Source organism: Numida meleagris, chromosome 4 (genome assembly GCF_002078875.1).
Source record: "Numida meleagris isolate 19003 breed g44 Domestic line chromosome 4, NumMel1.0, whole genome shotgun sequence".
NCBI lineage: Eukaryota > Metazoa > Chordata > Aves > Galliformes > Numididae > Numida > Numida meleagris.
In genome coordinates this window covers 4,236,893-4,262,661 of record NC_034412.1, presented here as the reverse complement: position 1 = coordinate 4,262,661, position 25,769 = coordinate 4,236,893, and the positions used below count along the sequence as shown (strand labels likewise).

Sequence of the window (25,769 nt, the reverse complement as noted above, 5' to 3'; positions counted from 1 at the left end):
GGGCACAGTGCTTCATATCTGGAAAGAAAAAAAAAAAAAACGTTTGCAGAAATTCATTTCTGGGGCACCTCTTCCAATGAGTTGTTCTGTATCGCAGCAACCGCCAAAGCTACACCTGAATTCTCCAGGTTCCTTAAGCAAGGGTAAAAAGCTTCAAAGGATTAAATTGTCAATAAATGCCTAATATTCTTCAAATTATATTCTTTCGGGACTTAAAGGATCAGCATAAATTTAAGTAAGTTACTTTTTTAGCTACTTTCCTAACGAAAGGTTTAAGCAGTAAGGTTGGTTGTGTTTCTTCCCCGTAGAAAGCATGGAGGCCTTTCTGTCCGGCTGGACAGAGGGATGGGTATTTCAGAGCTCCTACCTATTTTGATGAAATTAGATAATGGCACAGGATAGAAACTATGTTGCGTTACGGTCCTCCGGTTTGTTAACGCTCATAGAATCCACAGGGAACTGAGACTGTGGGACTAACCCAACAGCAGAAAGGCAGCAAACCAACTCCTCCTTTTTTTTAGTTGCAGAAATCTAGCAAGTGTGCCGACGCAATGTGAACAAGCTGTGTCGGCTGGCTGGGGCTTTTTGTGCAGTCCTCCAGCAATGTAGTGCCACAGCAGTACACACCTTCGCACTGCTGCTTTTCCCCTTGAACTTCTTGTAAGCTTCCTTATAACTCTTTCAATTTGTTAATTCTCTAAATGAATGCAAGAGGGCGAGGATGGCAGTAAAACAGGCTGGCAATATATGAGCACAAACGACGCGTGCTTTCTTTTTTGCTAGTGACGCTGGTGTTTTCGCAGCTCTTACAACCGCAGACGAAAGCAAAGCGCTAAATCTTTTCCCCTTTCACTCTGCCGCTCTGTGCAACTGCTGACTGCGGCTTTGCTTACTTTCTGCTTCCCCCCTTTTCTGCAAGGAAGGCGCCCGACACTTTTGCCTTTTCACTCGGATAAAAGTGGACGTGAGTTATGCCTCAGGTCTGTCTGAAGCAGCTCAGCGCGCCGAGCTGTCCCCGCGGCCGCCCGCTGCTCCCACAGCGAGCACGCAGCGCAGAGCGGCCCCGGAGCGGAGAGCCGGGCGCTCAGGTGCCTTGCAGCCGCTGCCCCGCGCTCCGGCACAGCCGTGTTGCTAACGTTCCTCCGCGCGCTTCCCGCCCGCCCGCGGTCCCACAGCGCTCCTCGCTCCAGGGGACTCCCGCCCGCGCACCCCGGGCCGAGGAGGCGGCTCTGAGGGGCCGACCCGCTCCCTGCCCGCCGAGAACCCACCTGCTGCGGCCGGCCCTCCTCGCTGCCGCTCGGCGAGGACCTTCCCCGCCGCTCCGCCGCCTCAGCCGGCGGCCATGCCCGCCCCTTGGCGCCGCGCTGAGGCGTGGCGGGGTGCGGCCCCCCCCCGCCCGAGGGAGGAATCCCCGCCCGCCCCCCCCCGGCTCCTCGCTGGGGAGCTCCGTCCCCGTCACGGTACGGGCACGCCGAGCCCGGTAAGCGATGCTTCGCTGCAAGCGTTGTTTTAGCAAAAAGATTCTTTGCAAATGGTTCTCTCCGCTCTGTCCTCCCCTGAGGCGTTGAGCAATTAAGGAAAGTTTGGAAGCAGGTTAGGAGAGAGCTATTGTTTGTCTGAAGATAATGACGTAGATTATCCTGAAGGTATGGCTTTTTAGCCTGGACATCCTATGGCAACCTACTTAATAGAATTAAAAAAAAAAAAAAAGCGCAATAACAGCTTTTCTACTCTTCCAGATCGGCCTACTAATTGGTTTTCCATTTGTTGTGTTAATTCCTCTCATCCAGCAACAACCATAGGAGCAGAGTGCATCCCGCTGCTGCTGTGGCTGCGCTGTTCCCTGGCTTCCCGTTGGCTGTGGGTTTCAGCTGTAACTCTGAGCTGCCTCCTCTTTTTTTTTTTTTTTTTTTTTCTGTGATGACATTGGTAACTCGGAGACAAATCTAATGGGAGATGAGACGTGGAGGCCTGCGAGTCCACTCCTGCAGCACCTGCCTGGCTGGCCTCAGTGAGGTGCTGGTACGGGTCGGTGGCATCTATTAAGTGATTCCTGTAGAAACGTAGGCAGAACACATGGTTTCTGGGACCTAGTCAGGGCTAGGAGTGCTAGATCTTTGAGAGCGTTCTGGATGTGACGCTGTACCCAATTTAACTTATGTCTTTTACTGGGTCTGAACTTTAGGGCAGCTGTATTCTTAGTGTGTTTGGTGTCCATTGAGAGGGAAGCGTTTTTAATTGTCTTTCTTGCAGGCTAAATCAGTGCTGCATGTGTCCATGTTCGGTCTGTGTGTATGGAAAAGGACCCAGTGGCTGCTGAGACCTCTTCTGAGAGCAGTTTCCTCTCAGGTGCTCTGGAATCTTTCCTGCTGATAAAGATGTTAACACAGCCCCGTGTCGGCTCAGTGCCACAAGCTTTCAGAGCAGGCTCTGTGGCCCACAGGAGCAGCTCACGTAGACCCTTGCAGTGCAGCTCTCTTTTGTTGTGCTTTGGGATAACCTTACTGCACGCAATGTCCCCAAGTTAATGTTAGAACTACTTAGTAGCTTCCTTTTCCCTTCTCCAAGACCCACTGTGGTGCTTGTTGGAAAGCTTGTTTATTGCTCACTGATTACTCTCAAGTGGTTGTTTTCTACTCCCAAATGCTACCTCTCATCTTCTGGTTTTTCAAACAGGCTGTCATGCAAGATGGATGCCATCAAGACCAAATGCATTGCTTTTGCACTGGCAGTTCCTTCTCATTTTGCACTCCCTATTGGATAAGGTCAGGTTCTTCTTCAGTGTCTTCTCAGTTTGCAACTCTGCAGGGAAACTTGCAGGCACTTGACAATTACTGTCCTCCTAAATAATGACTTGAGCCCATCCTGCTTGATTAAGGCAGCTGCATTCATGTGTGCTCACAGCTACAGAAAGGCAGAGAAATGAATGTGTGTTTGCAGCTGGGTGAGAAAACATGGAAGATCACCTCTTCTGGGAGGTGGGTGCTTGAAATGATACAGTCGACCACTTGTAAAGGTTGCTTTGTGCATTTTTCAGATTGTGTTGGGGTTCTGTGTCCCCTGTACTTGCAAGAAATTTGTCATCGATGCTTCTTCAGGTTCTGGTTCCTTCTGCTGTTTGATCATAGTTTGGTTTCTGCTGTTAAACTTAACTGTGAGCATAGGGTTTTAGGAGAATGGAAAAGAAACAAGACAGCTTTAATTTTAAATCCAACTTGATCCATTTTGGAAAGAAACAGGGAGGAGAGGGACTGCCTGAAGCCAGCACCCTTCTCATGGAGCAGTGCTGCTCTCTGCCCTCTCCCCCCACCTGTGGCAGAACTCAGCACTTCAGCCCCATGGCTCAATGCGTTTCTCCTTGCAGTGGAGTTGCTGCTCCTTCTGTTCCATCCTCAGCACTGCCTGACTGAGGGCCGGGAGGTTTTACCTTGGGACAAGGGCAGGTGCAGATAATGAGAACAGCTTCTTAACCTGTGTTCCTTCACATCATGGTAATGGTTCTTAGGTAGTCAGCCCCGAATCTTTGCTTTTCCCCAGTTCTTCCTGTCTAGGCTTTGTTGTGCTTCAAAAACTGGTTGCCATCTGACCCTTTATTCAGGAGGGCAAAAGGCATACATGTACATCTCACCCTTGTGTATTTCAGGAAATCCTACCCTGGCATCTGGAATGCCTCGAGCCACATGGGAGCTTATATACATTTGTGCATTTTGCTGTCACGTGAGGGCAAAGGTATAGGTTGTGAACTCCTGGAAATATTATTATGAAAAACCCCAAAGATTTGGGCTCTGGCTTAATTTGGTGCTGAACGGACATGAGTTGTGAGCAGAGCTGGCAGGAGGTGTGGAGATGGGTGTCCATCTGATAGAGCCTTTCCTGTATCCTCTTTTTCCTGGATGTGCCTTTAACTGGGTGTTACCTAGCAGAGCAGGTTTAATGCCTTAATCACCGCATGCTTTGTCAGCACAGGATTAGCGATTTGAGTTTTGCAATGGCCTGATGAGCACGCGGTTCTGCACTTGCAGTTCCTGAAATGCCACCTCTCAGAAGGACGGGAGGGTGTTTATGAAGGGTTTAACAAAGGAGTTAACTAAGAAATGAGTGCTAAGGGACAGCTTCTTTTTTAATGAAGAAAATACATGAGCAGTGTCCCATTTACAAGACGTTTCCGTGTATTCAAGAACCTTTTAAAAGCACAGACAACATTCCTTCTTCCTTGTCTTGGGTTTTGCATCTCGGAAGAAGTAAGGAGAAAGGTGAAGGGAACAAATCGCTTTGTTGCTGAAGGTATAGAGATGGGAAGAAATATTCTTGCTTGATTTTTGCCAGCGTGGCACTGCAGTCTTTTCTGTACCTTTCTTTGACATGAAGAATATCTCAGAGAACTGGAAGGAAAACAGGAAGTATAAGGCTCTGAAATTACATTACATGGCAGCAGTATTTCATAAAACCCAATTCATGTCTGGTTGGTCACTGGGACAAGAAACTAAAAAGGGGAGCTGAAATGGAGTGCACCTGCACCTTCATGGATCCTGGCTACAGAGTGCTCCCTAGGATCATAAGCTTGGGCTTTTTTGTGTTTGGTTTCTGCTTTCCGTGATGAGGATTAATGATGGACAGCACCTGTCCCGTGTATTTCAGTCTGTATCTAAAGCATGATCAGTATGAGCTGAATACTGTTATCTCCCTGTCTACTTGAATTTACACTGAAACTAATTGCACTGTGCTATTGCTAACTCTAGTTCATCTCCAAAGTCTTTTTATCATAAAACGATTATTTTTTTTCTGCCTGATCATTATTTTCACGTAAAAAATACGCATGGCAAAATGAATGCCCACTGTGTCAGCCCCTGAGTAATGGACCCTTTGTGGACACAATCGGATCAGGAAATGTGCCTTTTGTTTTCCTGCACCTGTTGCTGTACTACAAATAAAATCATCCAATGTTTTATTAAATAAAACGAGAAGCCCTAATGAAATTGTACCAGCCATTACCAGGAAGTCTATTGAAAACATTCAGCAGCTGCTGGGTCGGAGTTTGTTTACACTGATAAGGCTGTTTTGTCCCACTCCTTATGTGCGAAGTGAAGAAGCTGCAGTGCAGTCCTAGCGTGCAGCGGAGCCTTGGAGCGTTTCATACCACACTCCTCTAATTCCTTTTAAAGTATTTGATCGTAATCTGTGATGTTACGTATTTGTGGGTCGGCTGTGAGGTTATTCCGTGAAGAATTTAGACTCTGGTACAAGAAAGCAAAGCAATACAGGCCTTCCAGAAGTTGAGCCTGAGCCATGAGCTCCTTGAGCAGGGCTGGCCGCAGAAGGCCAAGTGTGGAGGTGTCTGTTCCATGAAAGGGAGGATGTCGTGCAAATTAGGGTTGACCAAGAAGCCATATTTAATCCCAACTAATGGCAGTGCATAGCAGCGTAGGGGATGCAGAACAAGGGAAATTGTGGGGGAAGGATGTAGCCCTGTTATGAAGAACTGGACCGTGCAGTATATGGTCAGGCCCAGCCAGGGATGGAAGAGCTGGCCTGTCCTCGTGGTGGCAGCTCAATGGAAGAGAGCAGTAGGTACCGACGCTTCACTTTTCCACAATGGTCATTTGTCCAGGTGGTACTTTTCTTCTTAAATTAATTAAGTTTGTGGCTGCAGCACAGATTGTGACACGGGGACAGCAAGGGGGAAGCAGCTCAGCAGCTGCACGGGGGAAATAAAGGGCAGGGCTGCATGGAGGATGGAAAGGATTTACTCTGTAAATCGAGCTCGCTTGAATTGAGTCTGCCAGCAGATCCAGGAGGGATTCTGACAGGGATGTCCAGCTTCTGCCAGTAAAACAGCCACATCTGGAAGCTGTTCCTCCGTTGCCTGGTGCTTTTGATGCCAGCTGTGAGGTCTGAATATTACTTTGCTGTCTGTGTGACCCTATTAGAGAAGACTGATGTTCTCAGAGCAGCTGGAAGGCAGCCCTTCAAGCTCAGACAGCTTAGTGCCAGGGTGCATTATGTGCTGAGGTGTGCAGGTGGTTGCAGGAAGGAAAATAAGGGGCTAAGCCAGGCAGCAATATTTTCAACATCTCTACATTTAACGTTGGCATATTCTGTGCTTACTTTTAAGTAAAGCAGGTGGTGCTTGTCAGCCTTTCTCCCGATGTAACAAAAGGAAGATAAGTTTTGGTTAAAATGTAGTTTAGGAATTGATTGAAGAATTGAGGCATTCTCCATTTCCCTTTCCATCCTCACGCTGCATGCTGCTCTGTGAAAGCTCAGTATTGCTTTCAAATTGAAATGGAAACAGGCATAAACGAGCAGTGCATGTATATGCAGAGATTCTATCAAATGTGTGTTTAAAAATGTCAGAAAATTCAGCTACATGAGTGTCACATGTCCACTAAACACTGATCTGCATTAAGTACCATTTTCTGGTTTGCCAGTAATTATTTAATTCCTCCGGGAGCTAAGTAATCTTATTTTCTTGCGAAAAAAAATTAATTACAAAATTATATTGGGTCTGTAGAATGCTGGGCTTAAAATGAGTAAGACCACTATACAATTTTATTGCATATGGATGTTAGTCCTTGTAATGGTCCTTTAATAGCCTCTAATGTTTAAGTGTTGTTTAAATACCATTCTAATAATGAATCTATGTGTCTACATATGCACATGCCGTGGTCACTTCATGCTGGAAGTTAAGGCAGTACCAGAAAGAAGACTGTTACTTTGCAAGAACCGATGTCAGAAGTGGCCTGGCAGGTAGCTGCGTGCTGGGTGAGTACCTCTTGATTTTCTCTGCCGTGTTTGTCAGGATACTGTAAAGTCCACTCACAATTCTGTTCTGAGCACATTGTAATCTTCTATCATCATCTCATTCTAAAGTAATTTGGAAGTATTTGGGGAATATTTGTGGAAAATGCTCAGTTACAGTAATAGGTCATCAAGTCCTTTACTTAGCCACTGAGCATCTCCATCGAGGTCTCTTCCTCCACACTACTACTTTGCAATTCAGTTGTTCAAAGCAGATCAAGGGAAGGAGCTGCAGGCTAATTCAATTTCTACACTGCGTGAGCTTGGAACTCCCTGAGGGTGACAGTACACATTATTCATGCGTTCTGTAACCTAGATCCTTGTCTCTAGGCGCAGGTGGATATCACTGGCATATCACACATCCACCCAACAGGTAGCACGTGGCAATATTACTAAACTAAGTTTGTATTATTTTGCCATTTCAACTTTTTCTTCTCGCTAAGTAGCAACAAAAATGTTTTCACTTTTAAGAGGGAACAACTAACATCGACTGTCTCAGTTTCTCCAAGAACTGCCAGTCGATCCGCTGCCTGCTGCTAGGCAGGCTGCCAGTATCTGTGTTCTACAGTGTTCAATGCATAGCAGTGCTCTCCAAAGCCTTAAGTGCAAACACCTTCTGAAAGATATATATGCAAAAGATCAGCCAAACTCATTTCAGCTCCCGTTGGCAGCAGCAGGAATCCAGCCAAATGAACTGCAGGGATGTCTTCGGTAGAAAAAAGACTTTATAACTCCGGTCTTGCATGGTAAAAAGTAAGTTACCTAGCAGGCTGCAGTGCTAGCTCTTAAGGTCAGAGGTACTGTAAATCATAGAGGCAGCCAGCTGAAGATTCTTGCACAGAAAGGGCTGCAGTTCTATTCTCAACTCTAGGTGTGAGGATGTGAAACGCAAGCCCAAAGAAAAACCAGCACCTGTATGAGCTAAGCATAAAGAGCATCTTAAAATAGCTGCTGAAATGAGTGAAGCGGTTGCCAGCTGAGACGCCTCACCATCGCGTCACCTTTATCTCAGCAAGGTAATGAAGGCAGTGACAGGACTTTGTTAGTTATTTTAATCAGTTCTAACATACAAGTGTCCAGAAGTCAAACTATTTCTATAATGGGTCCTTTAATTCTTCTGTTTTATTAATTTAAAAAGTAGCCCAATTTATCCGTTTTCTTAGGGAGCAAGTATCCAGGAGATTTAAGGAACAAGTGACACCATATCCACACGTTATCGATCCACCTATTAAGCTGCATTTGCACAAAAATAGGTATCTTCATCCAAAATGCTAATGCTGGAAGGAAGGGGAAGCAATTTAGGACAGCAAAAAAAGTTCTGAGTTAGTAAAACTAAGATAAGAGTACCCTTATCTTCTGAGTTGGTGCAGGAAACAAGGAAATCTACAGCTCCCCGCAGGGGAATGATGCCACGTTTTAACTCCTGAAATGTTTAGTTAACCAAAACACACAGCATATCCTCCAAACATCCAATAAATAAGGGATGCAAAAGAGAAACTGCACAAACTACTTCAAGGTATTTATAAACAAATTATTTATCGTCACTTCATATTAGCTTTGATTATCTATATTTCTGAACAAGTGAATACTCTCCCGTCTCTTCTGTTTAAAAAGTATTCCAGTTCCAGAAAATAGAAAGTTTTAACATTAAGGCATACATACAGCTATGTTGTTTGCTTTCATTTAATAAGGATCAATTTACTCATACTCAAATACATGGAATGTTGGCACAAAACTAAAGCTCTTGTGGAACAGCTACTGATCATACACAAATATTCTGTGAGGTCCTCTTGACTTGCATTTTCTCTGATAGACACACCACAAAATGGCTTTATTAATACAAACTGAATGCTGGATCAAATCTCTAAATAATAAGTAGCAGATAAAGTAAATGGTTTGCTTTATTTGTAAATTATGTACAGAATACATTTTTTTTCTTTTAATTATGATGGAGCAGGAGAAAGAAAACAGCCATTACTTCCAAACCGTGCTGCTTCCTTCACCTGCTGGAGATGACATCTTTCTCTGAACCAGATGTACAAAAACAGTTTGGATTTCCTAAGTTGCTGGCACATAGTCTGGAGAAACAGAGAACACTGCAGCCAAATTCAGCACTACCAGCTTTTATATTTTCAGCAAAATACTTCTGCTAAAACTACTTTTCTTTAGGAAAGTTTTCACAATCTTTTGAAAAGAAAAATCAAGAAAAAATATCAAGAAAGCTGTGGGCTAAGAAGGGCTTTATCTAACTAGCTATCAAATGAGTACAACTAGGAATAATCTGAGATTTGGTCATTCAACTTTTACCTGTTTTACAAAAGGAAGTTTGAGAAGCAGAACTAATTGACCAGTTATGCAAGTACCGGAAAGCTACGGTTTGCAATGTTTGAGGACGATCTGGGCAATCTATGAATCAATAGAAAACTTGTCAGATTTGATAAAACTTCTGTAAATGTATATTAATGATTAACATAGTACCAAGTAATCAAGTTAATGGTTAAAAAAAATGAAGGAGCTAGATATAAAACTGTTTGGTAACATGTATATTTCAGCAAACAAAGATGCTACTGTATGGTCTATGTTTTGGTGATCAGCCAACAAAGAAAATCCAACCATTTGCACATACTTAGTCCCACAGCCGCAGCGAGTTATGACTTCTCGTGTGGAGGCCTACTTTCCGTATCTTCTTCCTCTTCCTCTTCGCAATCCCCTTCATCTGTTTGCTGTTCAAGTTCCTCTTTTGTGATCATTTCAAAGTCGTTTCCATTTCCACTACTGTGCTGGGACCTGTCATCTTCACGCCTGTCACTGTCTGTGTCTGAATGCCGCTCTCCTCCTGAGCCTTCCGTTCCCGAGTTCCTTGTTGCTTCTGTTTTCCCATCTTCTTCTTCCTTCTTCTCACTGTCTGATTTTTCCTCGCTGTCATATTTCTGCTGCTTTTTGGATTCTGATTTTTCCTCTTTCTTTAAGTCTGCTTTTGGTCCTTTGTATTCGTGTGTGTACAGGGGCCTGAAGGAGTCAATGAATCCCACATCTGCTGTAAGGTTGGGCAGGAACCAAAAGTGATGCCTTCCTCCGGTGATGAGCCAGATAATAAGGAAAAGGATGCAGCGAGCTGTATTGAGACAATTTGAAGGTTTGTTATTATAGCATCCACAATCTAGAACTATATCTGGTGTCATACTAACATCCAGACAAAGCCACAATAGTGACAAGCTTAGGGAGAAGTCTCTCGTTGTGCAAAAGCGTTCTGGAATACTTTTTTTCTTACCAAGCCCTGCCCCCAGTAATCATATATCATCTATGATTTAGCTCTTAATGCTTTCAAATACTGGCTATATCATTCTTACTCCAGAATCTGTTTTTATGCTCTAGCTTTGGTTTTGCTTTGGCATGGGCTTCTTGGTTTCTTTTTTTTGTTGTTTGTTTAGTTATGAACTGAGGAAATAAAATCTCCACTATACAGGAAACACAAATAGGTGACACAGACTTGAGATTTCTTGCCTTCTGTGGCACAACTCTGACACCCAGTGGCCACTAGGGAAATACAGAAGCAGAATCTGGCCGGCTGCTGCCAACAACAAATTACTCAGATGGAATTGAGAGACTCACATATCTTAGACAGTGCCTAAATGCATGGTACGTTTCTGCTCTTCTAGATTTCACCTGCTGAGTAAATGAAGGTTACTGACACTTACCAACGGCAAGAAGAAGAATACTGGCTACAAAACAGCCTGCACCTACGCTGAGGTAATATACACCAACACGCATCTCTGCTGGCCAAAGCGGAAACAGAGTTGCAGCTATAACAGCAATCACTAAACAGGAAGACAAGAAGAAAAGTATGAGAAACATGATTAGTTCTTCCTGATATATATACAACGGTTCTAGACTTACCATTTATTCAAGGTACTAGCATAGCAACATATGAGTTAGATAATACTATTTTATGCCTTGACTGAAACCTTTTCTAGTTCCACTGCTGTTTTCATTATGGATAGACAGACACCTAGGACAGTACCTCTTTCAGCAAGTGCTTGATCAACAGAGAGAAGAGAACACTTCTGAAAAGGCAAAAAGGTGAGCGGGGAGCTGCCCATAACCAGTCCAGCAGGAAGCTGGCAGTGAGCTGGGTGCAGTCCTAGAGCCACCACCAACTGATCAGAGCTGAATGCAGCCCCAGGGGATTACATTTGAGTCGGTTCTCCACTGTGAGCAGCTGAAAGGGACAGGTCGGGGTGCTGGACTAGCAGCACCATTACCTGTGACCTCACTGAGGTGAGTTAACATCAAGACTACGTTCAATTAAAAAAAAAGAAAAAAATAGTTGATTTGGCCTAAACTACAGAAACAAAAGGCCTAGGGTCAGTGAGGTATTATTTATAGTTTAAAATAATGGCTTTAATATATTTCACATTTTTATATAATCCACAACAGTTGCCTATGGGGCAACTTACTCATTAGTTAAAGTAAGTGAAATAAACAGCTTGCAGCCTTGTGCAAATTCAGACATTTTCTAGAGCATGTTTCAGCCGTGTCTTCTTCCTCTGTATTTTTTGTTTATATGCAAGTGTCCTCCCTCCATCCCGAGATCAAATTTCACATCATGTGATTGCTATCAAATCATGCTAAAACGGAACAAAAAAGTTTTGTCTAGGAAGAAGATCAATTTGTCCAAGGAGAGATACTCCTGTTGGGTAATACACCTGCATTGACAGCGTGCTTGCTAACGTCTGGTCTTACTTACCAAGTACAAGTCCCATGGCAAACGTTTTAAAGTGAACAGGGTCATAGATCCACACATACACCTACAACAGAAATAATGTTTAACACTTGAAAGAAAAGCTCTCTGATACAGGACTTTTTTCCTCACGCTGCGCTGCTTTGCACTGAAGAAACTCAGTGCCAGGAGGAGGGCAGGAGGTACTGTACCATAGGAAGCACTGCACTTTGAATAGGACTTGGAACAGGTTTGTGTCAGTGAGAAAGCTGCCAAAAGAGACAAACAGCCACGGGGCTGCATGCCCGCATGCCCATACTGATTGCCTCCAGTACGTACTGATCACAATCAGAGCCTGATGTGGAGGCTGAAGGCACAGGGCAGTGGCTGTGGAAGGCTTCCTGCTGGGAGGGAACGCATTTCTGGGCTGGTTAAGAAAAACGTGGGGAGTTTCAAAACAAATTGCTCCGTGAAATAAGTTATTACCCGGATTAATTTACAGGCAATGTAAACAGTCTAACAGTAAAACTGATGGGGAAATGCAAGATTCAGAATATTACTGAATCAAGGTGATTTTGCTTGTGTTTTTGTTTTTCCTGTATGCATCAGTATTGCTCAGCATGAAGCCAACAAAAAGCTTTGTAAAAATAAAAGGATTTCTCAAGTCTGCCAAATAAAAAAAATAAATTGCTTCTGGCTTTGAAGAGATTCCCTTAAGAGGAAAAAAAAAATAGAAAAACAAATCCACCAAACAAGACAACATATGGAACAAAGCATCAAGCTGAAATGCTCAATTCAGCTTAAGTCCCATCTGATGAAGAGTTGATGCAAACTACCAGAAGGTCACCTAAGAAGAGGCAGTAAGAGCTTCAGCGTGATGCAACAAGAAGTATTTAATATTCTGCATCTCACAGGGTATGAAAGGGAACTGCATGAAGCCACTGCTCTGCTGCCAGTCAACTGCTCTGTAAGCCCAAACTGAAGATTGCACCTGGTGACCGGGCAATGTAAATACTGAACATTACACACTATCCGGAGTGCGAAATAATGAAAAGAAAAAACATCTCTATATAAATACAAGCAAAATGACTCTAAATTAGCTACTAAAGATCTTGGAAGCTGCAGATCTTAAACAACGTGAGCTCATCAATTAAAAAAGAAATGACATTAGGACAACAGAAAATACTGTTATACTGCAAATACAGTTCTGCACCCTGGCTCTGAATGCTGCATGCCACTCTGGGTGCTTCATGGGAAAGACAAGCTATGCGTGCTTCTACACAGGATGAAAAAAATCAAGAGAACTTGTGAAAGAACTGACTGAGAAAAGCAGAGATACATAAAAGAAATATATTTTCCACCCAAATCATTTGTTTAGAGTTCACAGCTGTGTATGTTTCATAACCAATGGTATATTAGAATCCTAGGAGGTGTTCCAGATGCACAAAGCATCACCAAATAGCACAACATATTTTTGCTGAAGTGAAAAGTTACGACGTATCCCAAATCTTAAAAGCAGGAATGTGACTCTGTATGCAAACTGACATGTTAAATAATTAAATGACTCGGCTTCCAGGAAAGCAAGGTACAGAAAGTATTTAATACTACACACAATTTCAGTGGTAAAGGGTGAGAATTTGGGAATGCCAAGGGCCACTTGTTCTGTCAGATGACAATGTCAGCCAGCCTCTGGATGGCAGAACCTCTGCTCAGCCCACTCCAACACTCAGAACACCCGGAGAACAAAGACTTCACTTCATGGCCAAAAACACAAACTACTGGGAATTATGTTTTCATCATCTAATCTCCTTGCAGATATCTAAAATTTGATGTTGCAAGATCAACCATCACATTATCATTATTTCTTCCTTCAATAGGACAACAGAGAGTCTGTGGAATTCCAGTAAATTATCTGACAACAATACACTGACATTAAATTTAGAAAGTGTCCATAAATCTTACCTCATTTCCATCCAAGAAAACTTGGTCTTCGTGTGGCTCAAGTTTAAATTTCCTCTTAGTTTCCTTTTTTTTTGGTGTTCCTGGAGTCTCATCCTGAGGACAAACACAAACTATACATAAAAAACACATACAGGGTCTTAATTTCTAGTATTTGAATATATAGAATCTGATAACTTTTCATCAACAACAAAAAAAAATCAAATGTGATCTTAACTAAAGATGTTTTATTTCCTCCTGTTCTCCTGAGTAGCTAAAGGAAAACTGTAAGGAAAGAGGAATTTCATTTTACATAGTATCTAAGGACCAAACTATAACCCCAGAATTGCATTATGTGTTCAAATGCATGTCAAAGCTCCACTGCCACTAACACAGTCTGTGCAGAGATCACCAACTCTCTTGCAATTATTTGGTAGCTTGGTGCCCCATTTCCCACACGGGCATCTTTCAGAATCAGTTTCTGCCATTTTATTCTCTGCCTTCCTCAGTCCCTTTCGAATTTGTGCTTCCCTCTTCCCAGCCTCCTGTCCCCTTTCTCTCTGCTAGAAATTAGCTTTCTAATTTTTGCCCTCTGTTAAGTTAGTATCCACTGGCTTCCATCGGCTACTAAAATATCTGTTTGATAATTAATGATTAAAAATTAACATTTAATAATGTAACACTTCAGGTAACAGGGAACCGGAGGCGTTCATAACTTTCAATATCACCATTTAAAGGCATCTCAAGAGCGAGGTAGCCTTATGCTGGCTTCTTTGTTTAGACTGCCAGCAAGTTTTTGTTGTTTATAATAAATTCCTTTCTTAGCCATGTAACTTTCTTCTGAGATCCAGACCTTTGCACTGGCAGACTACGCCTCTAATTGTGTGCCATTACTCACTTCAGAGCGTTCGAGCTGGACTAACTTCTGAGCGCTATCCTACCAACTCTCGCTGGATTCAAACCATTGTACACATAACAAAACACACCCCTCTTCGTCAAGTGTCAACTGTAAAGAAAGTAAATGAGAGGTCTGTGAAAACTAAGCACTGTGTAGATTACTAATGGAGCTCCTGTACACCAAAAGCCAGCTATTACGGTACTATTCACAAGCAGCAAGCATCACGTTCCAAACTTTCTTACCACCAAACATGGCAGAAAATGCTTGTTTGTTTTACATGTGCAGCTGCACTGCTTTGAGATGTTAGGTCATATACACGCATGTCAATCTGTGCTGCAGTACACTTGCACAAAGCATCAGTGCCCACTGCAGCTGAGCAGAAGCAGTTTTTCATTAACTCGGCCCACATTACAAGATGATGAGGTACAGAGACACAAATGAAGTGCCTGCTTGGATCTGAATCAGAATTGCAACTCCAAAATGTAAAAAGGTGTCTTTTAGAGACTAAGGTTGGCAAAAAAAAAAAAAAGGATGTCACACTTTGGAACAACCAACCACATTTTTAAGCCAATGTAATCTTCACAATATCAGTTATTGTATTCTCTCTTGACGGGTTTGTCTCTTTAAGATCTCACTTACCTTCTTACACTCTTCTTTTTCACCATCCTTTTTCTTTTCTTTCTCCTTCTTAGTTTTTTCATCTTTGCCACTTTCCTTCTTGCTTTTCTTCTCCTCTTCTTTCCCACTCTCAGCCTTTCCTTTTTCCTTTTCTTTCTTTGTATCCTTGTCAGGTTTCATTTTCATCACTTTTAATGCTCGATGAAAGAACTGTTTTTTCAGGAGTCTTAAAATGAAGAAAGTTAAATGACATATTTAAGTGTGGCTGGGATAATCATGCTCACATGCAATTATGTTATTACATACCAGTCTAGATTACCTATCAAAGATAATCATATGTAGCATAACTGAATGACAGAGATCACCATCGTGAACTACAACATCTCGTCTCTTGCTTGGCTCTGTTGTTCACCTGTTCAAAACTGAATAAAACCCATACTCTTCTGTGGCAGCATTTTGTACAGATATAAAAGAATACATGAGATGTAGGAAGGAGGAAGCCATTAGGCCAATTTAATTAGCTTTCCCAGTAATCCAGTGTTTATTTGCAAGTCCAGGTCAATGTATTTCATTGCAAAAATAAGAAAGTGGACATACAGGTTATTAAGTTCTTGGTAAGAGGTTCACGTTGAATAAGAGTACCAATGGAACTGTGGCACTTGTGCAAGCATTCCATTCACGTCGGTTACAAACATACCTTACAGCACGTACACACACAGCTGGCTGGGCCACAGGAGGTGGTTCCTGGCAGTCTTGAAGTTGTCACCAGCAAGTAATGTCCACAAAAGGACTGTACCCAAATTCCGTACAGGAAGAGCACAGTACTGCTCTTCAGACTGAGAGGAAGCAGTGGGTTATGAAATCCAAGGGCCAGTTCACCTTAAAAAGCCTGGCCCTCTACATCAGATTGATTTGATTTGTACTCTGTTTCTTTCATCTCTTGCTGCAGATCAAATCCTTATGCTGGACTGCTGTTAAATTAGGTAAACTAACTGCCCTGAGCAGTGGCAACTCCCCCAGCTTTATCATTCCGCATGAAGCTGTATGTATAGAACATCCCCTTGGCCAGTTTGGGTCAGCTGTGCTGCCTGTGTCACCTCCCAGCTCCTCGCTGGCAGGGCAGCATGAGGATCTGACATGTCCTTGGCTCTGTGCAGCACTGCTCTGCAACAACTAAAACACCGGGGTGTTATCAGCATCATTCTCATCTTAAATCCAAAATACAGCACCATACTAGCTACCAGGAATTCTATCCCAGATAAAACCAGGACACAGGTATATTTAAACAGAAAAAAAAAACAACCCAGTAACAAAAAGAAACCTTCCTTCAGACAACTGTTTATGTAGTTTCTCTTTCTAGCAAGAGAAAATCACCTCCTTGGGAGCAACTATTTTCTTCGCAGCTGTATGCTTAGGTTGGCTCAGGTATTGAGCAGCCCACAGGCCTGGCCTGCAGGGCAGCTTTTTCCCTTGGGGCTTTCTCTCTGCCTCTGATGGATTGCAAGAAGCAGGGAGTGGGAGCAGCAATGCCTGCTGCCCCAAACACGCAGCCGGGCTGTCAGTGCAGCCACAGACAGGTCAGGAAGGGGAATGGACCTTCACATGATGAACCGAGTCCAGAGTGCTTGCTAATTCCCAACCTGTCAGCTCTCTTTAGATCTGCTGAATGCAGCATTATTGCTGGAGTTTATCTGTGCCAAATCCCCTCACAGGAAAACTTCCTGAACTAAGATCAATATGTTAAGTGCACTGGGAGACCTCGTGAACTAGAGCAGTATAATGAATTCAGATAGTAACGTGTTTTACATATGGAACTATTCAATGCAGTTGACACAGGATGAGGGAGCAGAATCTGATCCTTGTTTTCAGTTGGACAGGACAGGCAAAACAACCGAACAGCTACACCAAGAGAGTTAAGGTACTTTCTTTTAATATGAATAAGTGCCTGAACAACCTTATGCTGAAGGGACTACAGGGCTAACATTCAAAACCCTGAGAGCAGTTTCGATGGCCAAAGGTGGTCTTATCATTATCAGTGATTTAGGAGTCTGCGAGAGAAACTGAGCTGCAGCCATGGTATGGTGCCCAATGGATCATCAGAGCACCAAATGATACTGGTGGCAAAAAGCAGAGAGCAGAGGGTCACATTCATTTGATTTGCACACTACGTAGGTGTTCATTACACTGCTGGAGCTGAAGGACTCAGCTAACTGGTGTCTCACCTAAGGCTTTAGTAACCAAAGAACAAATGTACAGGCACTTACCTCAGTCCCAAGATTCTTGAAAGGAAGATTTATTTTTCTGCTTGCACTAAAATAATGTTTGTATTTTTCTACATTTTCTTGAAAATGTCAGCACAGGGATTAAAGTTCAAACACAGAACCAGCTCTGCCTCAGCCCTAGAACGGAGGGCAGAATCTCACCTTGCTGAATGGCTGTGTAAAAGAGGCCCCAAGAACAGACTAAGTATTAGCCATAATCTTAATTTCTAAGCAGCAGAGCTCTTCAAGAGTAAGACGTGGCCCCAAAAAAGGGCAGAAGAGTCAGGATATGCTATTCATCTAAACAAAGCACTCTGAGTATGCTAAGTGACAGAGACATCCAACACGAGAGGCATAACAAGAACCTCAAAGCTCTGCTTTTGCCATCGTGGCAGACACACGGAGGAGATGTGAGAGCTCTGATCCTACCTACTTAAAATAACTGTAGAATTTAGGAAAACTTGCTGCCCCAAACAGATTAATGAAAGCATGAGAGAGTTCTGGGAACAAAGATGATGAAACTACGCTGTGTCTATTTCTCATCTTACACCCTCAGACATAGTAATAAAAACACAATCTTTATTTTTACGTAGTAACACAAATGTCTTAGAGCACGCAAATTCCTTTCATCAAAGAAGCCAAAGCCAAAGCAGTTCTAAGTAACTCAGACATCTTAACAACTATACTCATTAACAAAATTGATGAATTAGGTCATACCTGTTGCAGTAGTCAACTACAGACTCTCGAGTTGTAAATAAAGCTTCCTCTCCTTTCTTGGCCTTTGCCCACTTAGAATCCAGGAGGCAATCCACAGCTTTCGAGGCTAGAGGAAAAAGTGGGGAAAAAATCCAAAATATTAAAAAGAATGACATTTATTTCATCATCATCTCCATTCCTTGAACCACACCGTGCCAGTCAGTCAGTCTATCCTGATAATGGTTCCTACCCTCTCAATTTTTAAGGTAAACAAGTGGCTACTGTTCTGAAGTACTTGACAGTTAACTGCTTCGAAACCACAGAGCGTAAAGTTAATTGTGTTCATTGCAGATACAATTAATTTTACAGCTACCTAATGCCTAGATAAGCTTTCAAAACCATACTGTAAGACCAAGACTTACTAGTTAAAGCACTAATAATAAAAACAAAATCTCTCCTCCCCAGTACACCGTTAGCAGAAGGCAGTACCATTCTCTGGTCAAAATCAACCCTACCAATGAAGTAATCCACTCGGTGGCCCATCATGTTGGTGGATTTTGTCGGGCAGTTGAACCGTAAGTATTTAGCAACAGCCTTCTCCTCTTTGAATGGCTCGCCCACCTCCTACAACAGGAAAGGTTCAAAATTAATACAGGTTTAAAGACACAGAAAACACGCATTTGGGCTCAAAAATCAAAAATGGCAACATCCTCATTATCTTATGGCAATTGATATATAACGAGCAAAAAGCAAACGATGCGAAAATAGCTCAAGTCACTGTTCTCAAGGGCTTTCTCTGTAAAGCAAAAAAGCTGGAATGTAGAGTTAGATGATCCAAAGGTAATGGGTATGAACTCACTTAGCAGCTGTAGAAAGGGCACATTAAAGGAGGAACTAAGAGGCACATCCTGAGCACCTGGCAAATGGGAAACTGCTTACAAGGCTGGATGAAAACAGAGGAGAAGCTGAGAGCAAAGGAAACCAACAGAGAGGAATTCGTATGTATGAAATGACGGCAACAAAGGCATGTTGACGGAATACAATGCAGCTCAACTTTCACGTGAAAGAGGAGTGAAAACCATGTTGAAAAGAAGTAGAAACATTTCTGTAGAAGTTTTCAGTACTACTGCATGACTACAACATGACTTAAACTTCAGAGTAGCATCGAGGAGATTCTCTGAATCTAGGTGCTAGGAACAGCCCTATGCAGCGCTGTGTGAAGTACAATGAACTTCCAAACATGAACTTTAGGGAAAAGGAGCCCTCAATCTGCAAACGTGAATACATTCTGTGCATTTACCAACCTGCAGATAGGTGGCAGAACTCAAAAGATTGGCAAGACAGAAGGATGAAGGCAGGCACTTTGAGTTATGGTGAGTTAATGCCTAGTACACGTAAAGAGGAACGGAAGACTTTTCAAATGTTCCAGCTTCAGAAAAAGTATCTGAAACAAACATTTGGTGTATTACACTGACTCATGTGAGCTTCCTCAAGACTCCTGTCTGTAAGAGTTCCTTTAATTAGTAAGGCTTAATCCTCCAAATCTTCCTCTCCCCGGCCCCTGCCAACAGCACAGTGACACCGGGACATCTCCTCAGACTGGCAATGCCTTTGCTAAACCGATTCTCATGCTGCCCACAGAAATAGAGCATAGAATCCAGAAACCAGATTGTGGATTGACAGGGATATGCAGGATACCAGGATTCCATGTAAAGGTGTGACATTTGTTGAGGTCAGTAAACATTTACAACCTCCATTATTGCCCTTAAGCCGTGTGACCACAATAGTGCAAGGCGCACGTGAAATGGGAATGCAAAGACAAGCAGATGCTGCCAGGCCAAAATAAAAACTTCAGACAGTGAGAGCTGTTAATTTTCAACAGTTTGCACAGCTAACTTTCAAAATCAGCTGGTTAATTAATGGCCCCGCTAGCAGAGACTGGTGCTTTTCCTATCTTCTTTCAAGAACATAACACAGGTTCAGCAGATCTCCAAATTACCAAAAGCACTCCGTGCTTTGTTACACCTGAGACTACTGAGATAGTTCAAGCCTGATTTCTTTATAGGTATGCATAAATACACTCTCACAATTGCCAGTTACGTGTAAAAACCCACGCCTCGCCCAACCAGGTGGTCCTAGCAGCCCCCATCCCGATGCACTTCATCCTTTCTCAGTGATTTTACAAGCCTGTATGAAACATCAGGCAGCTCATGGAAAATTATTCACCAAGTGGCAGTGCATGTACATATGTAATGTACGTACTGTGGCTTGGTGTCCCCTTGGATGGCACAGCTGTACCAGTAATTGTAAATCACCAATTGCCTCACCAATTTCAGTCCTAGACCGGATTTGATTTAACAGCAACAAAATAAATCACAGGGCAATCAAAGCAAATGAACGAGCACGTGCCATGCTTACTGCACAGCGCACAGCCCAAGGTGCCATGGATACTAAGGACTAAATGCAGCAACTGCATTTCAGAAGAATGCTTTTCTAGTAGTTCCTACCAGCTCGCTACGCTTACAGCAGCGATTCACAAGGCAAACATTTGATTCTAAGATTCTTCCTAACAGTTTGTAAAACAGCCAGAGAAGCCAAAGATATTCACACCACTTAACTCCTCTGCTAGCAGCGCGCTTCTTTTCCTTCTTTAAATATTTATGATCCTGCTCAGCCATGAGATGCGCTATGCAGGCAGTGGATGGCACTGGCAGATTTTTATATTGCTCCTTACTGTCTGTTGCTTTGTCCTTTTCTGTGGGATAGTTCCATCATGATCCAAGGAAAACCACTTTCCAGTGAGAGACACTGCCCGAGTTGAACCAAGCTTGCTCCGAGAAAGCTTTCCCTGCAATTCCATCTCCACTTGTCACCCTATTTTCAGCCCTTTATTTGTACAGCCGTGCTTTCCTTACAACATTAAGACAGGTGAAAGACACCAAAGAGCACCACGATCCATCATCAAGTGAATCCAACAGAAACCCTGCAGATGTCAGCATCCTAAGTGCACGTTTTGAGCAATGCAGTTCAACAGATCTTCATGTTCAGCGGTGGCAACAGCCAGCCACCATCAGGCTTTTTAACCTTCCCATGCACTTAGAAGAACTTAGACAAATTAATCAGGGGGCGGTTTCAAATAAATTATAAAGCTTTAAAACTGATGAGATGGTCTTAAGAAGTGCATGAAAACTTTCCAGTATTTCAAGTTTGCTTTGAATGGAAAAACAGAAAGATTCACGAAACATTTCCAACAATATACTTACAGAATGCTGCGAAAGGTCCTCCCAGTTAATATTCTACGATCCAACTTTCCAGCAAGTGAAAAATAGGACACTGCAAAGTTTCCAAATACCTTTGCAGGAGGTTTTATTTTAGACCCTTGCATCTAGTTCAATTTTATGTACTGAAAAACGCATGGGAAGTTGGGATCCCTGACAATTTACACGTTCTGGAAGAATGCTATTAAAAATAAAATCAAACCAAATTTCTTATCTCGCTAGACAGAAGAATTGCAGCTCCAGGAAGGCGGGAGGAGCAGTGCTCAGCCTGCCCACTTACTAGGAAATGCAGTGAAATATTGAGGCATTTTGAAGAATAACCTTCAAGCATTCCTATCAAAATTGCGTTCTATAGGAATCCATAAAACAGATCGGAGATTTTCAAACCCAGTGACCTTCCTGGCCCACTGAAGTGAATGGAAAGCACTAATCAAATTCACTTTTTACCACTATCTCCCAAATCAAAGTATAGCACAGTGCCTTCTGAATGGCCTTCAATACACAGATGTAGCTCCCAACTTAATTAAACCTCTAATTGGGAGCAAAACAAAAGAGGCCTGTGCACACTAAAAATCAGAACATCTGAACTGAGCTATGGAAACCACTGTAGCCAGGGCTGCTTTCTTCCTTTCATCTCTACCCGAGTATGACTTATTCAGGTTCTCCTGGAACCATTCAGGGAAAGCCGAAAGACACAACTGTGGTTTGAAATTTCACTCATTGTTTTCTGCTCTGCATCACAGGCACAACCCAAGACTGGAGGATTTCTTTCTGCAATAGAAACGAGGCTTCTGGAAAATCAGAACCGAGTAAATGGTGACTATCACTAATGAGACAAGTTACTTCACGTGCAGAGAAAAATTACAAGGATTTATGCTCCTTGGTTTTAAAGAGGCTGTGAAAATTCTTTGATTTCAATGAAACAAGTGTTTTGTTACCTCCCTTTGCTCCTAAACTTGTGAACTTAGGTTTCCAGAACCTTGTTTCTCACGTAAGATTTCTGAAGCCTACGTTTATTTGGTATATGGCCAGCACCACGTATGAAATGCACATGGGCTAGAAAGCACCGACTCTTAACTCATCTGTAAGTGCTGAGATCCAAATCTGCACAGACATTTTCCAGACTTTTCTTAACGCCTAACTTACATTGCAGTAGATGCGGTGAATTCCCAATGGCTCGAATGCTTGGGTGAACTCCACTAAGGAGCTATCACCATTTTAACCATCTTAGGAAAGCGAATCCAACCCTAAGGAGAAAAGCTCCCCCTGCATCACCTTCTGCTAGGAAGAAAGGGATCTGGGGCGGCCATCAAACTAAGGCACCTCCCTGAACGGACCACTCCTAACTCATGGATGGCAACACCAGTGCTTCCCTGCAGCTCAGGGACCAGCTGGGGCCGCCTCCTGCTTCTTTCCTGCCCAGGACTCAAACGTTAGCTTCTCAGAAGATGCTGAGTGCATCAGACTCTTGGGACTCCAGTATCTAGATTTTCTCCAGAGACCAACTCTTGCACTGCTGACCGCTATGTGGATTGCCTCACATCTCTTAAAACATCCTGTGGCAGAGCCAAGCATATAGTATAAAAATAGGATCGTTTGTTCTTTTTGTTCTTTTCTTTCATCACTTAAAAAAAAAATAAGAGAAAAGAGCAGTAAAGCTTTATATATGTACAACAAAACACGCATGGGGCTCTAAAACCCATGCCTAAGGAGCCACGCTCAGTATTTTGAAAATGAAATATGGCAGCTTTGCTTCTCTTCCAACTTCAGGGCAGTTGTTCTGACCTTTCCCTTCCTACCTACAAACATCTAATTCAGATTTTTGTACAACCATGATAATTGCTTTATTGACAAGTGGAGCTGTTGGCTAAATTCCTGTTGCTGGTGGTTTTTTCCCCCTTTCAATCTTTGTTTCCTCTTCCTTTATCACGCGATATCACTGAGTTTTGAGAAAGTTATTGAGCCATTCTTTCTTGTTATCATCCTCCTGGAGCTTATGAGAAAAAAATAACAAATAGGCCAGCTGCAATGCAATCTGTGTTACTGGAACTGTTGCGTTGTCACCTCAGAAGATCCCTTGCATTCGTTCACAAAACCCGTACCCCCAGGAAGCAGCAATGCAGCTGTTGCACATCTTCCTTCCAGCAGAGCCAAGCCAAGACATGACAGAACGACAGGGTAGGACTGCTCATCCTGATTTCTATCTGCCCATCGTCAGGAGAATCTCAAAGCACGAACCCCGTCATCAATTTGCAGTTGAGGCATTTGCCAAATCACAGCCTAAGCACTGTTTCCTCTATTTATAAAAGCGGTATTTGTACACATTAACATTTCTAGAGGAGAGGGCAGGGCACTAAGATGCTACCCAAGTGCTATTAATCGCAACGCAAACACAGCTTCACACGGGCAGGATAAAACCATGCACGGTGGAGTCTGGCCAACATAATTAAAACTTAATGCCTACTTAACAATCAAATTGCAAACCTGCCAAAGTGCCACACGTTACCCAGCTTGTCAAAGTAACTGACTGAAGATGCTGTGTTTAAGCGAGTATTTCAGGACCGACTGTCTTCCCCAAGAGATGAAATAGCTTTTATTATCGTGTTACTGGAGTAAAAGGTGCTCAAAGAAACCCCCTATCTTTCAAGGGGTATTTGTCTGAAGGAAAAATATTGCACTAGCCATTAGACAACGCTGTTTTTCTTTTATTAAGTCCTTTATATACATCAGAATTTCAGAAAGCTGAATCACGTGTGAGCCCAGTGGCTGGAGCAGTTTGCTTCCCACAGAACACGCTCATTTCACTACCTCACGTCTCCACGTTAATTAGAGTTAAATTACTGTCAGCAGTGACAGTGGAAACTTTACCTGTAAGATGCCTTTTTTCAGACTTTTGAAGTTAAGACCTCTGCGACTTCTGTAACTTTCACCTTGTTGCCAGAGGAAGAGCCTAAGCTATGCAATACACATTAGGCAATGTATTTTGTTTTATCGATGGCATTTTCATAACAAATCCTTCCTGTTACCACTTCCGATGGAAAGCACATAAAACAGGCTTGAAAGAATTCTGAACTATTTTACCCAGACTCTTTCATGCCATAGACCTATCATCATTTCTACCGTGAGGGCAGACATAAAATTATTCAGAAGCCCATTTCTGAGCACGCAGCAGTTGTAACCGAACTCTACGCCATCAGCCCTTCCCCCAGCTATAGATATTGTTTTCTGCTAAAATCTCACTCTTTTCAGGACATAAAGCTCTACTTAATGACAATGGCATACTCAGAAGCCAGACCTGCATAGAGTACAGCGAGCAGCCTCGTTACTGCGGGGCACGGAGCACCCTAAGATAAGCACGCACTTCTCAAGCACTTTGAACACCTGCAAACAAATGCCTCATTCTTCCTTTTAAGAGAAGAACATGCAGAGCTATCCTGAAACGCGCTACTCACACGGGGACTGTGGCAAGAAAGTGCAAAAAGTTTAGAAAGAAAACTAAGCCAGAAAAAATACATATTGCTTTATTCACTCTGCCCAATTAAGAACACCCTCCGGGCATTCAATGGCGTTCTTTGTTCATTGTTTGGCCTTCCCACTGTTGTTGACATACACTGGGAAACTACCAAGAAGCAACGGACATTTATCGGTATAATTATATCGCAACTTCAGGCCACAATCTAAAACCACGTTAAGCTAGACACGGATGCAATTACTAACAAACCTATTGCTCACAGGCTGGGAGTAAGCTTGAGCTTAAGCCCAGAGCCCTGGGCGTTAGACATGACATCTGATTACATTCGGCTAGTTTTGATGGATGCCTCGCCGGGCTATTGCTGTCTGTGGTAACGGACGGTCTGCAACAATTCTGAAACAATAACTCTAATGCCTAGTGCCCGTGATAGGTAAGGTTTAACAAGATTACAAGATTCTGATTAATTCCTCCTTGCTTTTCCCTTGCAGAAATGTGAATTAAAGAGCAAAAAGGAGCCACTGCTGTACTGATGCATCTCTGCCTTCCTGGCGAAAGGGAAGCATTCGGGAGGAGAGCGGCCAAGCGCAGGGATGAGGTACGGAGTTTACGTCTGTTGGACGGCACTACGATTCCTATCACAAATATTATCTCCGCTTGCAGCACAGCAATAAACCCTAAACAAACATTATTTAGTGTGGGGGTTAATAACAGCGGGCAGCGACAGTTGTTATAGCAACCGATGCTGTCACCACACACAACACCTGTGCCGCATACTCCAGAAACAACCGCTCGTGTCCCGTCCTGCCTGCGTTCTGCGCGGGCACCCGGGCAGCCCTCGCGGCATCGCACCACTGCCTCCGCATTCCAACACAACCCGAAGCCGATTAAACCTACACTTAGACACGGCCCCGTGTGTTTTGTAAAGAACAAGTTTCCTTTCCCCGCTGCATCGTTTCCTTTGGGTTGAGGCACGTCGGCGCGAAGGCGCTCACCCCCCCGGCTAACGGGGCCGCCCGGAGGGCCGGGGCCGCGCGCTGCGGCTCGGGCCGTGCCACAGGTGGGGGTCCCCTCGCAGCGCCCCCGGCTCCCG

The 25,769-nt window shown here is 43.3% G+C and overlaps 1 protein-coding gene across 1 annotated transcript in view; it reads right to left on the bottom strand.

Moving 5' to 3' along the window:
• Nucleotides 8,309–25,769, bottom strand: part of SEC62 (SEC62 homolog, preprotein translocation factor) — a 17,837-nt gene continuing 376 nt past the window's right edge. Inside the window, exons 2-8 of the mRNA XM_021394599.1 lie at nt 18,445–18,553; nt 17,951–18,056; nt 14,994–15,198; nt 13,481–13,573; nt 11,546–11,606; nt 10,497–10,616; nt 8,309–9,913 (exon numbers count right to left, since the gene is read on the bottom strand). Of these exons, the coding sequence (XP_021250274.1) occupies nt 9,447–9,913; nt 10,497–10,616; nt 11,546–11,606; nt 13,481–13,573; nt 14,994–15,198; nt 17,951–18,056; nt 18,445–18,553 (1,161 nt within the window). The 3' untranslated portion in view covers nt 8,309–9,446. The remainder of the gene's footprint in view (nt 9,914–10,496; nt 10,617–11,545; nt 11,607–13,480; nt 13,574–14,993; nt 15,199–17,950; nt 18,057–18,444; nt 18,554–25,769) is intronic.